Below are 16,693 nucleotides of genomic sequence, written 5' to 3'. Positions count from 1 at the left end.
AAGAGGACATTCATTTCTGGAAGCACAGAAACACAAGGTAGGAGAGACATTATTTTATAACTACCCTGTAGGTTTATTTGTTCATCACTTTATATTTTTCATACATCACAACAACATAGGAGATACCATAAGATATCACTACTGTATACAGTATACTGTATATCTATATTAAAGATATACTGGTCTGTAAACTGCTGTCTTCTAACATTATTGAAAGAATTAAGACAGTGGTTTTGCACTCTGCCATTGTATATTATAATTACTAAAATATTCTGCAAATGCCATGAGGGTAATACATGAAATAAATTAGGTGTTTTTGTGTGAAACACACCATACTCACCATTTCACTAAACTGTGCATAGCGGTAGTTACGGGAGGTGCGGAAGGCATTGGTGTTAAACTTGTCATGCAAGTTGTGCTGGGCCATTAACTTGGCCAGCTGTTTGCTGTGTTCACTGTTGTCTGGCTGTTCTGCCAAGTTGCACATGTGAGTCCAGATGTAGGAACCAACTGTTGGTAAAGCCAGTGATACAGTCTTTAAATACTGGTATTAGTACTGTACTGTATTGTACATTATAACAAACTACCAGAACCTTCCTTGAATGATTACTTACATGTATAACCATCTATCTTTATACTTATAAAGGTTTGTATAAAATTAATACAGAAAATATTTAAATATTTAAAAAAGAATAAAAGCAAAGTACAGTATAAACCTAATATGAAATGTGTCATGCAAAAATGTGTTCTAAATTAGTTGTTATCAAATGTTTGAGAAAAATAATAAAAGCATCTCTAAAATAAAGTTTGCAGCATGCAATGGTATTTGTAGTAATGAGGTGTACAATATGTACACTATCCTAAAGGAGGATGATAGAGCACTCAGAAATATATTCTTGCAGTCTTTTCTCACCTTGATGATGCTGATGCTATACAGTAATGTGTTGCTGCACTTCAACTACTGCGTTCTTTAAGCACACAGGTTAGGTTATCAATTACACTAGTCATCAATACACTGTAATTAAAAATCACTATAAATACAACTCCTAACCTTGATTGACATCTTCCTTTTCCAAGAGGTTACTGATCCGCATGAAGAAGCCCGGGGTGTGGGTGGCACAGGGGACAAGAGCCAGGAAAGCTGCTATCCGGACATCCACCTTCTCATCAACATCCTCCAGAATCTACAAAAGAACACCAATGAGATAGTTACAAGATATAACAAGCACAGAAACTCTCTCTCTACGATTCTTGTGTGGGTGTAGTCCGTCTCTGTAAATATGATAAAGTTGATGTCTTAACAAAACTCTCATCCAACAAAGACACCGCTGAATACAATCTAGGATTGTCAAACAGAACCTTAAAAACTGTAATCAGGAAAGAAATTTTGATGAATATGAAACAAGCAGACAAGTGTAAACAGGCACTAGTCTATCCAGTGTCTACCATGATGAGATGTATCAAGTAAAACATGTGTATAGAACAAGTAACAAGATCACTAGATTACGAGATACCATACTGCATTGTAACCACTAGACCAGGGGTTCTCAACCAGGGGGGAATTCCCCCCAGGGGGGGAATTCAGGTTTTCAGGGGGGGAAACTGATTCGGGAGCAAGAGATATGTTCGATGAGAAATCAATCACAGAATTTTGGCCCTTGATGTGCGATTCCTACCCAAAAGTGGTAGAAAGAGCTATCCGTGCATTGCTTCCGTTTGTGTCGACATATCTTTGTGAGTCAGGCTTTTCAACTCTGTTGCAAATTAAAACGAAGCAACGTAGTAGATTAGAGGTAGAAAATGACCTGCGTTGTGCCCTTTCAAGCACTCCTCTGCGTATCCCAGAATTGGCGAAGAAAAAACAATCACAGGTTTCTCATTGACTGTAATCTTCATCTGAATAAAATTAATTACAAATTTACAATATCCTGGTATTCTATTGAACTTTTTGTTTATTGCATAATGCTTCAATTTGGTCTGTTAAGTAATTCATTATAAATAAAAAAAAACTATTTTACTTTTATTCAAGTTTTATAAATCCATCAACATTTTCAATTGGCATTTAATTTGTAAAACTCCACTATAAAAATAATCCATGTAAAATTGTAAATGTATATGTACTCATATGGAAAAAATAAAGGATTTTCAGTATTATATGCATATTATTTGGAATGCACTTTTTGAGGCAGACAATCTTGGAAAGGAGGGGGGAATGACATTCTGACATATGGTGAAAGGGGTGCATGGGGCAAACAAGGTTGAGAACCACTGCACTAGACCATGGTTAGGATATAAGGACCTCTGGCAGTATACCCCTCAATCACATGTGAATAACAATGTATGTAGCCAGGCATATTGCCTCACACTCCAACATTAAGAAAGAAATAAAACCTTTTAGAGACAGGTCCAAGCATACTGTGTATAAAATGGCACAATGATTTATCTTTTAGGGCAAGATAGCTGATACTGTTTACTAATTTGTATCAAAATTCCTCATCTAGTAGCTAATAAACTTCTAAGCACCAAACTAAACAAACAATGTACTGGAAATACTCTATAACACTCAATGCCACAATATCCTGACAATGGACGAGTTGTCGGTCAGAATTTTTTCGTAAGATGGCAGGGCTTTAAACTTTTATTACAAATTACATATACCGTATTACTCTACGAACGTGGCCGAGTGTACTGTATTTCTTGTGTTTACCCAGAACTGTCAACTCGTCCATTCTGGTGTCTGATAAGGGTGTGAAGGGTGTTATCTAGTGTGATCATACCAAACTTCACAGGTTTCTTGGTGTCCATTTTTCTCCTGTACTAAAACGTACTAGAACTAGATAGACCAATCACCCCAACGGCTAGTAAGCTAAGAATTGGTGAAAATTATAGATACAGTACATAAGTGATATCTCCATTAGCCAGAACAATTGGTGCAGAGCACTTCCAGGAATGAGAGATTTCTGGGACGAGACAACTCTCTCAAAGCCAGAAAAAAATCTCTCATCCCCAGAATTTTCCAAAATTTTCTGGGTAATAAAAAGATGATCTCAGAAGTTCAGAATGATGCATTATTTCATCTCTCAAAGCTGGAAAAAAATCCCTCATCCCCAGAATTTTCTGGGTAACGGAAATTCTTGGAAATTCCAGAAATTATGTATTACACCATTTCTGGAACTCGGAAAAGTATTCCCCATTCCCGGAATTTTCCGGCCGGAAAATTTATTGCTATCGGAGAGTTCCGGATTTGAGGGATTCCGGCTAACAGAGGTATTACTACTCTATACTGTACTCTATATGTTTGTACCTGTATTTATAGATATAAAAGTGAATCCTAGAAGATCCGGATTAAAAGGCGGGCCACCTGTTCCTAAAAAGCTGATTGTCTGAATCTTCCGGTGAATGTACTAAATATATAAAATTGACAAATAATTACTATAGTATATATATATTATATACAGTAAATAAATAGATACCCTTTGTTACCTTTGCTCTGTAATTCTTTTTTTCACTAGCACTCACAGGATGAGTATGGGGTACACAATAAACGAGCTGGTGTTTGCAGTAAAATAAAAAACAAATCAAATATGATGTTGACAGCTGTGTAACCTTCCCTCCTCAGAGTGAATTGTTGCTTACATGATGAAGGTCGCCTGAGGCTTTGTGTGGAAACTGTTTATGACAAAAGTGAAGATGGCTATCATACCGTCCAAGGAGCTTCAGTATCAGCACATCCACTGCGTCGGTAAGTCTGTAGGGCAGCAACACGCAGCTCTGGCACCAGCATCTTGTTCTGCGGCGAAGATCATAATACAGCATTAAATTTGGCTTATACAGGATTATATGACAACCGTATTATGTGAGCAACACACACAATCATATCTATCATTCATTCATGAACCAGTGAGCTCATTATCATACACGTACTTATTTACAGTGTAATATATCCTGACCTTCACCATTAATATTAATCTATAACATATACCGTACACTTTATATTAAAAGAAAAAGTAAACACATAACAGGAGTCATTGATTTGTTATGAATATTTACTTAGTGAAAAAATAAAATCTGAGAACAAAGCAAATAACATCGCAAGAACAAAAGCAAAAGTAAAAAGTAAAGAAAATAAAAATACGGCAAATGTACAGTACTGCAGGAAGAGGCAGCTACCAAACAGGGAGGTACTATCGCATGGGAAGATATTGGAAGCATTAATGTGTTGTCTAATGGTAGACCCTGCTGCCATATGTGACCAAGTCCCAGGTTGTTGATCCGACTTTCTGCCTCATTTACACACAATTGCAGGGTCTCGATTGTTTCTCTTACTTTGACAACACAACTTATATCTATCGTTTCTCACTATTAATATATTTTTTTCATTTATTTATGGTTCTTTATTATTATTATTATTATTATTATTATTATTATTATTATTATTATTATTATTATTATTATTATAATTATTTTTTTTAATTTGTATTTTAATACATTATTATTATTATTATTATTAATATTATTATCATTATTATTATTATTATTATTATTATTATTATTATTATTATTATTATTATATATTCACCTCCAGGCCCTGATGGGGGTCATTGGCCTGTGCTCTGGTGGGTAATCCGCTTAAAAAACAAAACATAAAACACATCTCACATCACTTACCATGTAGCACATCTCAGGGAAGCGGTGGTCAGGCAGCACTCCAGCATTTCCTAAAGCTCTCAACATCTGTTTGACTTGTTGTTGTCGTTCTCTTGATTCTCCCCAACCGCAAGAGTCGCCTATTTCCTCCCTCACATACTCCAGGAAAGGCCTACAGAGAGTCATACCTTATCAATAACCACAAGAGTCGCCCATCTCCTCCCTCACTTGATTACATCCCACATGCATAATTCTAATCTGAGAATCCTCTGTTTTATCTTACCTAACCTATCCTATCCTAATCTAACCTAACCTACCCTAATCTAAACTATCCTACTCTAACTTACTCATTCAAGTGGATACCCGAGGCAAGACTTCCTGGCCACACAAGACTACATCATGAAAGAACAATATTTTGAACCTTTCAATACTATGACTCCCATTTTATGAATGAACACTGACACCAGCATTGTAACGTGTCAGTTATCACATTAACCTATGCAACCATGGAAAATGGCCATAAACCAGTTATGACGATGATGATGATGACACTAACTGTTGACTTTATGTTACATGATAAAAAAAAATATCTTAAGTCATCTGTCACTGTTTTAAATTACTGTGGTCCCCTACAGTAAGTTGTATGTGATGTACAAGTGAGATCTGTGTCCTCAGCTTCTGTGATTATTAACTCAAGAGTTATTTATTTGCATAGGATCAAAATCCTGGTAAATATTGGTAACAGCACTTGGCTGCTTGATCAGGAAAATTAAAACAGGAACATGAAAAACAAAACCAAAACAGGCTGACAGACAAACTGTATAACTATTCCATATTATGTTCCTGTTAGTTTGGGATGAAGAGTTAATACAACTTACTGTGCGTGAGTGAGGCAGTTGGAAGAGTCTTGCTGACACATTCTGTAGACCATACTCGAGGCAGCCATCACTGCCTGAGGGGCCACATTCACCTGACTCTGGGCCACATCCTGCACAAAAAAACACACAAGTTGTTGAAGTGCCAGAATATGTGATAAACTGTACAACGTCAACACAAAATGCATAAATATTATAAGGTTATACACTCGACTGTAGTCCAAGAATGTAACCAAGGTATCTGTTGATATATTGTTGAATTTGTGTATAATCAGTAAAGTTCATCGTCTCATAAATAACGGTTATATTAATGAAACTTTGGGCGACTACATAGAACATTACCGTATACTGGTACTGTACAGAGGAAGAGTGAACTAACAACCCACCAAGACATGAGTGATGGCAAGAGGGTCAGTATGTGTGTGGAAGTGGAGTCCAGTGAGCCAGGTGGTGAGTCTGTTGGGTGTTAGAGCTAGGTGGTCCTCCTGCACCAGGCGGGACACCAGGTGGATGCAGGGGCCGCGCTCACACAGTAGTAGAGCATCCAACAACAGCTCCCTGTAAGGTTGATACAACAGTGAAAACACCACACAAAAAGTTTATATCAATATGTAGTAGAATACAGTAGTTCTGTATGAGTGAACAATGTTTGATGTATTACCAGAACCTTATATGAAAACAAAGTCTGGCTAGAAAGCTGACCAAGGACAAAGAGGATAAATCAAGTAACTGTGTTTTACATTACCAGAAAACACTGTACAACCACAGCTTCCTGCAACATCCTTGAACTGAATAAAGAGAATACTGTAGTGTACTGTCCTGTAATGGATGTAAGTGTCATCTAACATAAAGGATTTACTGACCTGTGGTCCTCCTCACTGCCGTAGGTGTCCCAAACATCGTCCAAATCCACCTCCTGCTTGAGTTGACCCAAAAGGCTCACCAGGTGGGAGAAGAAGTGGGGTCTCTGCTCCTCTATTTCAGAATTTGGTCTCATAGAAGTCAGAAGGTTGGTTAAAGTCTCTGCAACCTGGGATCAAATGGTGAAGAGCTTAAGTGAGATTACTTACATACTTCAGATAAAGCAAAGGATCAGCATTGTAAACATTCTCTACAATGCTGAGAATCAATAGTGACGATTGTTTATATGTGAGTATTGCAACATAAGATGGAAGGAGGGTGTTGTTGAGGAATATACATCAGCATAATAACACAGCAATGACTTAATCTGTGTTAAACTATCATGGATGTTACAGCTCAAATTATGTAGTTATTCTGCCAGCCAATGGAACCATAAATTTCTAAGAAGTTGTCATAAAGTTAGACAGCAAGACCACTAGCTTTATGGGGTGGTGTGGTGTCTCACCTGTTCTAGGATTTCAGAGGACTCTTGGTGTTGCCTGGCCTCATCAGCGTGCATGGCTCCTTCCAGGTCCATCCTCAGTGATTCTCTCCTTTGTCGTTGACTGCCTGGTAATACAGTACAGTATTTTCATTATTGTTTATTAATTTATTAATAATTTTGATAATTTTCTGTCCTGTGCTGCCGGGTGACCAGAGTCAATATGTATTCACATCTGAACATATATTATCATTGAAGAATACACAGATGAGATAAAAAAGCAAATGAATGAGATCTATAAATGCTGTTGCCCATATGCTAATGAACACTTGTTAAAAACACATACCTTGTAGGAAGGTGTCTTGGGCATCATAAGGTGTTGTGTGAAGGAGGAGGCTAGAGGAGACAGTGGTGGAGGCCAGGTAGGCGTGGCTACCAAAGTCCCAAGGAGCTTTGTCTACCGTAAGCTCCTGAGTACACTCCACACGCTCCCACACGCCACTGGTTAGGGTCATCTGGCATGACTGTTTATTCCTGCCAAGAGTAAATTACCCATTCCAGGATCATAATTGTCTTTATAATTCTTATATCCCTGCTCACTGTTCATGTGTCATTCCTACATAGGTAGATTATCCAGCATTATCTAAAAACACTATACTACAGTATTCTGAATAAATATAAACTTTAATGGCAATTATACAAAATTAATACAGTATCTATCTACCTGTACATCTAATTGGATTCTTTGGGCCACAGGTATGATTTTTTATCAATAAAGTCACAAGAACACTAGCACCACCCAGTAGACTCACCCGAAGAGAGGGACCTCACTGTTGTAGGTGTTGGAGGTGTGCTGGGAATAAGGGATGTAGGGAAAGTGGGTGTCGGCACGGCAGTTGTTCTTCGTCTTGTTCACCATCACCCTCGAATTTTCTTCATTGTCCAGCTGAATGACAGTGTACCTCGTCTCACACTCCCCAGACACGTCGCTCTGTTCAACAAATAGGAAAGAAAAACATGTATTCTCTATGGCTCTTACTCAAGTAAAGAATAGGATCACTTAAAGATTAGTGCCCCAGCTTATTTCACCTAAGTTAACCACCGTAATCTACTCTCCAGGTAACATTAGGGTGTTTAATCATCAGGTGAAATAAGCTAGGGGCTAATCTTATGATTCAATTCATTTATCATCTGTCTATGTTTAGTTATAATAAGAATATAATTACACAGTACAGGAGAGAGGAGGTAGGGCTACATTACCTCCTGCACAATGACTTGCTCCCGCTCTGCCAGGTTGGAGATGCTCATCTGCAATGATGACAATATTCCTCGCTTGAAGTTTGTGGCGACAGCGTTTTCATCATCGTGAGGACACAGGTGCTCTATCTTGCCTCCCTGGTAGCTGTACAAACAAGAGAAATGCAAACAGATGACTTGAGATCCTAATATTGCTTTATTAATTTATTATTTTAGAGAAAATGTGACTTTATACATTAGATTCTTTCTTTCTTTTTTTTTTTTTTATGGGAATTAGCCCACCCGGGCACAGGTCAAACGACCCACAATGGGGCCTGGGGGGCTAGTTAGTTCATGTACAGTATATCTGTTTTGGAAGAGGAAGGGTGTCTTCCATCATTAGTACTTACATGGCAACCAAAACCTGTAATACGTTACCTGAAGTGTAGGTCATGGTCCTGCACGGCCTCCCGGAACCATAGTGAGTCCTCATCAGCCACATCTGCTATTCTCATGTCCATCACCTGAGTGTAAAAATACCCACCGTCATGGAACAGCTGAGGTGTACTACGTATATCTTTGTCAGTCGATATATCAGCAAAATGGCATTAATTTTCATTTGCAGTCTTTAGTAATTCTTATACAGTAATACCTCTGTTAGCCAGAATCCCTCAAACCCTGAACTCTCCTATAGCCAGGATTGAAGTTTTATAGGAAAATCGTTCCCAAAGCTGGAATTTTCCGGAAAATTCTGGCTTTGGGAACAATTTTCCGAGGGGCACATTTTCCTGAAAATTCAGAGAAAATGTTTCCGAAACCCGGAAAATTCCGGGGATGGGGGATTTTTTTCCGGCAATGAGAGAGTCGTCTCGTTACCCGGAAATTTGTCATTCCCGGAGGTGATCTGCACCAAATGTTCCGGCAAACGGAGATATCATATTATTCAATGAAATTATTGCCGTAATATTTTTTAATACACACACACACACACACACACACAAATTTGTATAAATGTACAGTCAGCCAAATGGGAACTGCTACAAAATGTTCTGGTGTGTGGATACAAATGGAACCCCCTCCATGAGTTTATTATGGAGGGGGTTCCAGATGTCTCCACAGACCAGATTATTATGCCGTAATTTCCACTTGGTTGACTGTACAGTCACCTGCACTTATTCCTGGTACAGTGACTGGTGTGTGTTGAAATAACCCTAAGGAATCTTGTAATAGTAGCCAGACCAAGGATGTTAGATAACTATCCACATCACAAACTGAGCCAGCCAGTGTACCAGGTACAAGTGCAGGTGACTGAACACACACACACACACACACACACACACACACACACACACACACACACACACACACACACAACTTACTTACTAATTTGCTGTGACTCAAAATCGAGTATGATGATCATCCAGCTATGATACGAGTTATTAAGGGTGTCACCTTCGTTGGTGAGTTTTAAAGGGACTCAAGAGGCCGATATGGAACAGACAGGGCTGTCCACAGATGTTGCACGTGTGGGGGGCTACATCTCGTGTGGGAGGGGCGGAGGCAGCGTCTTTCCAGTGGTAGCACTTATCTACTTCGGTTTGCAGTTGGGCTAACTTGAAAGTATTGACACCTTTTCGTTTGGTGCTCCTCCAAGGGTTATGATGTAGAGTAATCGTCTTCCAGGTGAGGGGGTCCATTTGGCACTTTTTCAGGTTTGTCTTAAGGCTATCCTTACACTATTCAGTTGCCCGCCGACGTTACGTTTACTATTCGTTAGGTGACTGTAAAGTAGCTGCTTTGGCAGTCGACAGTCGTCCATGGGGGTAAAATGGCCAGTCCAGCGTAGTTGTTCATGGATAATGGTAGCCTCAGTGTTCCTACAGTTGGTGTCAGTGAGAATACTGTACTGGCATTTGTTCTCTTGTCTTCCCAGCAAACTCGGAGGATGGAACGTAGACTACGTTGGTGAAAGTTTTCAAGTGCCTTGAGGTGCCTCCTGTATGTGACCCATGTTTCACTGCCATACAGCAGGGTGGGAAGGACAACTGCTCGATACACGTGTAAGTAATTTTGTCTCACTAAGCTGAAGACACGGTTTCGGAGTCTGCCAAAGGCTTGAGATGCACATCTGATCCAATGTTAAATCTCTTCATCGATGTCCGCTGTGGTGGACAGCTGGGATCCAAGGTACTGGAAGTGGGTAACATTAGAGAGACTAGTACCGTTAAGCTGGATGGATGATTGAACCAAAGGCAGGCTGAAAGAGAATCTGAGTCTTAAGTGCATTTACCTCAAAGCTGCAGTGTGCATACGCATCTGCGTAGGTGTTCAGGATCTCCTGTAGGTCACATTCAGTGTGGGTGATGAGTGTGAGGGCGGTTGCATTCTGAAGTTCAGTAATGGAAGTGGCTGACACCTTTGTTTCTGCCTGGAGTCGTCTTATGTTGAAAAGTTCCCTCATCCGGTACCGGATGTCCACCCCGCTGTCTAATTTGGTACTGGCACAAGTAAGGAAGGCAGTCAAGAAGATGGAAAAGAGAGTTGGTGTCAATACACATCCTTGTTTTACTCCCATTCCCCCATTTGGATGGGGAAGAACTCAGATTGAGTGCCATTGTGCAGGACACTGCCATTCATGCCATCGTGGAGTTGCCTCATAATGGCACTGAATTTTGATGGGCAGCTAAAACCACTGAGGGTCTGCCAGAGGGCTTCCCTGTTGACTGAGCCAAAAGCCTTAATTAGGCCAATGAAGGCCATGTACAGGTCACGAAGCTGTTCTCTGCACTTTTCCTGTATCTGGCGGGCAGCATAGATCATGTCAGTGGTGCCACATGATGGTCTAAAGCTACATTGAGATTCTGAGAGGAAGTTTTCTGCCTCTGGAAGAAGTCTGTTTGGGAGGAGTTGGGCGATAATCTTGCCAGCTACGGACAGCAGTGAGATCCTGCGGTAGTTGCCACAGTCTGACTGGTCTCCCTTGTTCTTATAAATATTGATGACCGAGGTATCTTTAAGAGCTTGGGGGATTTCCTCCTTCTCCAATATATTCTCCAGGAGACAGTGGAGATGGATGGTAAGCAGAGGTCCTCCTACATTATACACCTCAGGTGGGATTCCATCAGCCGCCGTGGGCACGTTATTTTTCATCTGCTTGACGGCAACAGAAACCTCATTCAGGCATTTTGGGGCGACGTGAAGGGAAAGTTTGGCTCTGACGAGCCGATGATGTGTATCACAGTGGTCTGAACCACCCATGGCTTGGGTTATGAGGACATCTCGGCGATCTTTTTCTCTGACAATGATGTACTTAATAAGATGCCAGTGTTTGGTTTGTTGGTGTTGCCACGAACCCTTGAACTTATCGCCCTGCCTAAACAAGGCATTGGTGCTGAGGAGGAGTTGGCCACTGGGATTACACTTGCCTACTCCATTTCTCCCTATGGTTCCCTGCCATATGTCAGCATCTCTGCCAACTCTGGCACTGAAGTCACCAAGGAGCACAACCTTATTTTCTCTGGGGACAGTGGTTGGCATTCTGTCGAGGTTGGTGGAAAAAGCCTCCTTGATGTCAACCTCTGCATCCAGTGTTGGGGCGTATGTACTGATGAAAAAGGCATGACGTGAGTGATTAAGTGGGACTCAGAACATCATGGAGCACTCATTGATCCCAATAGGCATTTCAGTTAGCCTATGTAGGATGCATTGGCGAATGGCAAACCCAACTCCATAAAAGTGGTTTCTCTCCGCAGCAGGCTTACCCTTCAAGAAGGTGTAGCCAGACCCCCGTTCTGTGAGCCGGGACTCACTGATGGCTACTATGTCGATGTTATACCTAGCCAGCTCTTTTGCCACAAGGGCAGTTCTTCTTTCAGGACGCTCATTTGTGCCAGTATCTAGAAGGGTCCTAACATTCCATGCAGTGACAATAAGAGGTTGTATGGTTTGTTTTTGTTTGGATCTGTGATTTTGATTGTGTTTTCGACACATAAGGATGACCTTACTGGGTGAGGTTGCCCAGTCAGGTTGGTTCTTTAGGCAGGCTATGTTTAGGGCACCTTTTCTAGCCCCCTCTCCATGTGGGGTGAGCAGAGTGGTTCCTGGAAAGGGCTGCTCAGTCACACAGACAGGACCAGGTTGCACTGCTACCTAGATCCCAGTGCATAAACGACCATCTTATCTGTGCCGCCCATGTGCAGAGTTGTGACTAGAGACTCCCGGCAGTCATCTCTGCCTGTCCCCGTCGCCACTCGTCCGTCGCCATAGAACTTTTGGTGGTATAGGGGTTTTGATGATGATGAGAGGTATGATGAGCTGGGTGATGGCTGCACATGAGTTGATTTATGTGGTGAGGCAGGAGCACAGACTGCAACCACACATCTTGGCTCTACCTTTTCCTGAGCCAGTGGTGCAAGTGTTGCACCGATTGAGGAGAGGGAGAGTCGCAATGGACTGCCGATAGCCCAGTTTGTTGGGTTTCGCCTTAGTAGCCTGTCCATCATGCATTGCCTTCATCTGCCAGTGTAGTCTTTGGGTTACCATGTTGGTCAGCTCTTCCACCTATACCGCCATTGGAGCTCTGTAAGCATGTCTGCCTGATGTGGGGCTCCATTGCAGATTTTACTCCAGTAGCCTTATACCAAGTTACCGTGTTTCCACGAGGAGGCACAGCAGGAGCCTTGACGGTGAAGAGGCTGTGTACTGGCAGGGGAAGACTTATGCAAGTTGCTTCCCTGTTCACCACGAGTGCTAGCCAGAAGTGGTAGCTGAACGCGAGAGGAAGGAAGCAGTCCTTGCACCTTAACGCTAACATAATGCTGCCACACAAGACGCATTACACCATCAAGCACACACACACACACACACACACACACACACACACACACACACACACACACACACACCTTCAGCTTGAGGTCACAGAGGGTGTTGGCAGTGATGGAGACTGTAGCCGTGATGACCATACTTGACTCGGCCCCGTCAGTCTCCACAGAGGTACTGGTGACGTGGCCTCGATAACTATACTGGTACACCTTCCCCGGCGCCCACACTTCCTCTGCAACGTCACCTGGTATAAGGGGTCACACGGTTAAAGGAGAATGGTGATGTGGTAAGTAGTGGATGACGATGACTGAGAGGAGACAATGACAGGAGATGATGTGATATGATGATAGGTGACAATGAGTGTTATTTATGTTAGAAACTTTGGTATTACACAAGTCAACCTATCTTAACCAAACGTAATCTAACCCAACTTAAACTAATCTCACCTAACTTAACTTAATTTCACCCAATCTAAGCACACATAATCCATCCAGAATTAACTATACTGTACATAATTTAACCCAACCAAAATATAAGTTAACCAAACATTGCCCAACCAAAAACTAATTTAACAAAACATAACTTCATCCAACCTAATTCAACCTAACACAGAAATAACTTAACCTAGCCATATCTAACTTAAGCTAACTTAGTGAAATGCAACTTAACCAGGTATAATTTAAATGAGGATGACTTTTTCCAGCAGGATATAGACTTGGGTCGGACATGGTCCAGGGACGAGGATAATTATCAATACAACGAACTTACCATGCGGCCGACAGGTCCGTGCACACACAGGGCCGTGATCTGCCGAGAAAAATAAAATGAACAAAACATATGTCAATATACAATACTAAATCTCATATATTAGTCACAGCTATAAAACACATAACAGTACAGCTACGATATATACTGTAATGTATAAGTCACCTATTAAAAACATCATATATATATATATATATATATATATATATATATATATATATATATATATATATATATATATATATATATATATATATATATATATATATATATATATATATATATAGGGTCATGTATTGTAAGTAAGGGAGGATTGTGGGATTTTAACATTTATTTACTCAGATATTTCTTGGTGTTAGTGAGAGCTTTTCTTCGTGTTGTTATTCTGATGTAATGTAGAATAAGAATCAGCGTTCATCAGTTGTAAACTAATCACGTACTGTATATAACCCACACATACTGTATACCTATCACATAATCATACACTGTATATGACCCACAAGTAGTTACCAAGAGTGTCCAGGAAATGTTGTTCACAACAGCACTTACACCAAAGACACTGTACACGTTGTGGTCGCAAACACTAACCTTCAACGGGCTCGACCTCTTCATACGCAGTCGCTTCATTGATTGGATAGCTGTCGGGGTCAGTGTCTGGGCTTTCCCGTCCGGGACTCCCATATTCACGACTGTCAGAGCTTGATAATTCAGTTTTACTGCTTTCCTGGCGTGGACTGTCATAGCCTAGGCTCTCATATTGGCGGCTGTCATAGCTGGAGGAGCCAGCGTTAAGACTTTCCTGGCCCGACCTGTCATAACTAGGGCTCTCATATCTACGGCTGTTGTACCTAGAACTGTCATTGCCCTGGCCGTGGGCTCTACGGCTGTCATAGCTGGAACTGTCAGGGCCATGGCCTTGGGCCCTACGGCTGTCATAGCTGGAACTGTCAGGGCCTTGGCCTTGGGTTCTACGGCTGTCATAGCTGGAACTGTCAGGGCCTTGGCCTTGGGTTCTACGGCTGTCATAGCTGGAACTGTCAGGGCCTTGGCCTTGGGTTCTACGGCTGTCATAGCTGGAACTGTCAGGGCCTTGGCCTTGGGTTCTACGGCTGTCATAGCTGGAACTGTCAGGGCCTTGGCCTTGCCCCATGGCTGTCATAGCTGGAACTCAGGCCTTGTCACGGCTGTCATAGCTGAACTGTCAGGACCTTGGCCTTGGGCTCTATGGCTGTCAGTAGCTGAACTGTCAGGGACTTGGCCTTGAGCCTCACGGCTGTCATAGCTGGAACTGTCAGGCCTTGCCTTGGGCCTCTACGGCTGTCATAGCTGGAACTGTCAGAGCTAAACTCTGAGCCTATGGCTGTCATATGGAACTGTCAGGCCTTGCCCTTGAGCTCTACGGCTGTCATAGCTGGAACTGTCAGGGCTCTTGGCTCTGGCCCACGGCTGTCATAGTTGGAACTGTCAGAGCCTTGGCTCTGGCTCTATGGCTATCATAGCTGGAACTGCCCTGTCTCTTGGCTCTGGGTCTACGGCTGTCATAGATGTAACTGTCACGGCCGTGGCTCTGGGCTCTACGGGTGTCATAGCTGGAACTGTCACGGCCTTGGCTCTGGGCCCTCCTACGGCTGTCATAGCTGAACTGTTACGGCCGGCTCTGGGCTCCTACGGCTGTCATAGCTGAACTGTCACGGCCTTTGGCTCTGGGCTCTACGGCTGTCATAGCTGGAACTGTCACGGCCTTGGCTCTGGGCTCTACGGGTGTCATAGCTGGAACTGTCACGGCCTTGGCTCTGGGCTTCACGGGTGTCATAGCTGGAACTGTCACGGCTCTTGGCTCTGGGCTCTATGGCTGTCATGGCTGGAACTGTCACGGCCTTGGCTCTGGGCTCTACGGGTGTCATAGCTGGAACCGTCACGGCCTTGGCTCTGGGCTCTACGGGTGCCATAGCTGGAATAGCTGGAACTGTACGGCCTTGGCTCTGGGCTCTACGGCTGCCATAGCTGGAACTGCCATGCTGGAACTGCCATGTCCTTGGCTCTGGGCTCTACGGCTGTCCATAGCTGGAACTGCCATGTCCTTGGCTCTGGGCTCTACGGCTGCCATAGCTGGAACTGCCATGTCCTTGGCTCTGGGCTCTACGGCTGTCATAGCTGGAACTGCCATGTCCTTGGCTCTGGGCTCTACGGCTGCCATAGCTGGAACTGCCATGTCCTTGGCTCTGGGCTCTACGAGTGTCATAGCTGGAACTTCCTCGGGCTACACCGCCATAATTGAGGTTATCAGAGCTGGGATTTTCTTCCCTGACGCTACCATAGGTACGATTACTATGCCTACCATAGTTACGACGACTATAACTACGGTCGCTGTTGTAAGGTCTGTCGTAGTCTCGCACGTCAGAGTCACGGTCGTTGTATGCAGGGTGGTTATACAGGGAGTCGTACTCTTCAATGTCCTCTTGCTCCTGGGAGCAGACTGGAAGTGTGAGAGAAAGAAGGTAGTAGGTAGGAGGCAGCTACCAAACAGGGAGGTACTACCGCCTGGGAAGATATTGGAAACATAATGTGTTGTCTAATGGTAGACCTTGCTGCCATATGTGACCAAGTCCCAGGTTACTGCTCTGACTCTCTGCCTCATTTACACACATTTGCAGGGTCTCAATTGTTTCTCTTACTATTGACAACACAAAATACATAGGGGTATATTGTTTCTCACTATTGATCTCTTTCTTAATTTTTGTATTTATTTATGGTCCTTTATTATTATTATTATTATTATTATTATTATTATTATTATTATTATTATTATTAGTAGTAGTAGTAGTAGTAGTAGTAGTAGTAGTAGTAGAAGTAGTAGTAGTAGCAGAAAGAACACTTCTTGCACTTCCACCAAGACTGGGAGGGATGGGACAAACTAATCCAGAGGAGATTGCTGACACTGAACATCAAAATTCACTTAAGCTCACGGCAGCCCTCACTGACCACATAATAGCCCAGAATGCAA

The 16,693-nt window shown here is 42.4% G+C and overlaps 2 protein-coding genes across 2 annotated transcripts in view; both read right to left on the bottom strand.

Moving 5' to 3' along the window:
* Positions 1–14,839, bottom strand: part of LOC121862666 — a 104,318-nt gene extending 89,479 nt beyond the window's left edge. Inside the window, exons 1-15 of the mRNA XM_042360985.1 lie at positions 14,278–14,839; positions 13,693–13,731; positions 13,005–13,168; positions 8,539–8,624; positions 8,125–8,266; positions 7,677–7,855; positions 7,211–7,398; positions 6,889–6,992; positions 6,386–6,552; positions 5,909–6,080; positions 5,526–5,635; positions 4,669–4,819; positions 3,704–3,790; positions 1,052–1,184; positions 341–510 (exon numbers count right to left, since the gene is read on the bottom strand). Coding sequence (XP_042216919.1) covers positions 341–510; positions 1,052–1,184; positions 3,704–3,790; positions 4,669–4,819; positions 5,526–5,635; positions 5,909–6,080; positions 6,386–6,552; positions 6,889–6,992; positions 7,211–7,398; positions 7,677–7,855; positions 8,125–8,266; positions 8,539–8,624; positions 13,005–13,168; positions 13,693–13,731; positions 14,278–14,839 — 2,454 coding nt within the window. The remainder of the gene's footprint in view (positions 1–340; positions 511–1,051; positions 1,185–3,703; positions 3,791–4,668; positions 4,820–5,525; positions 5,636–5,908; positions 6,081–6,385; positions 6,553–6,888; positions 6,993–7,210; positions 7,399–7,676; positions 7,856–8,124; positions 8,267–8,538; positions 8,625–13,004; positions 13,169–13,692; positions 13,732–14,277) is intronic.
* Positions 14,840–15,737: 898 nt separating this feature from the next.
* Positions 15,738–16,693, bottom strand: part of LOC121862665 (stress protein DDR48-like) — a 13,089-nt gene continuing 12,133 nt past the window's right edge. Inside the window, exon 2 of the mRNA XM_042360984.1 lies at positions 15,738–16,165. Coding sequence (XP_042216918.1) covers positions 15,738–16,165 — 428 coding nt within the window. The remainder of the gene's footprint in view (positions 16,166–16,693) is intronic.

The sequence above is a fragment of the Homarus americanus genome, unplaced genomic scaffold, assembly GCF_018991925.1.
Source record: "Homarus americanus isolate GMGI-L3 unplaced genomic scaffold, GMGI_Hamer_2.0 scaffold31037, whole genome shotgun sequence".
NCBI lineage: Eukaryota > Metazoa > Arthropoda > Malacostraca > Decapoda > Nephropidae > Homarus > Homarus americanus.
Note: the sequence above shows the minus strand (reverse complement) of the source record. Positions and strands in the feature narration are given on the sequence as shown.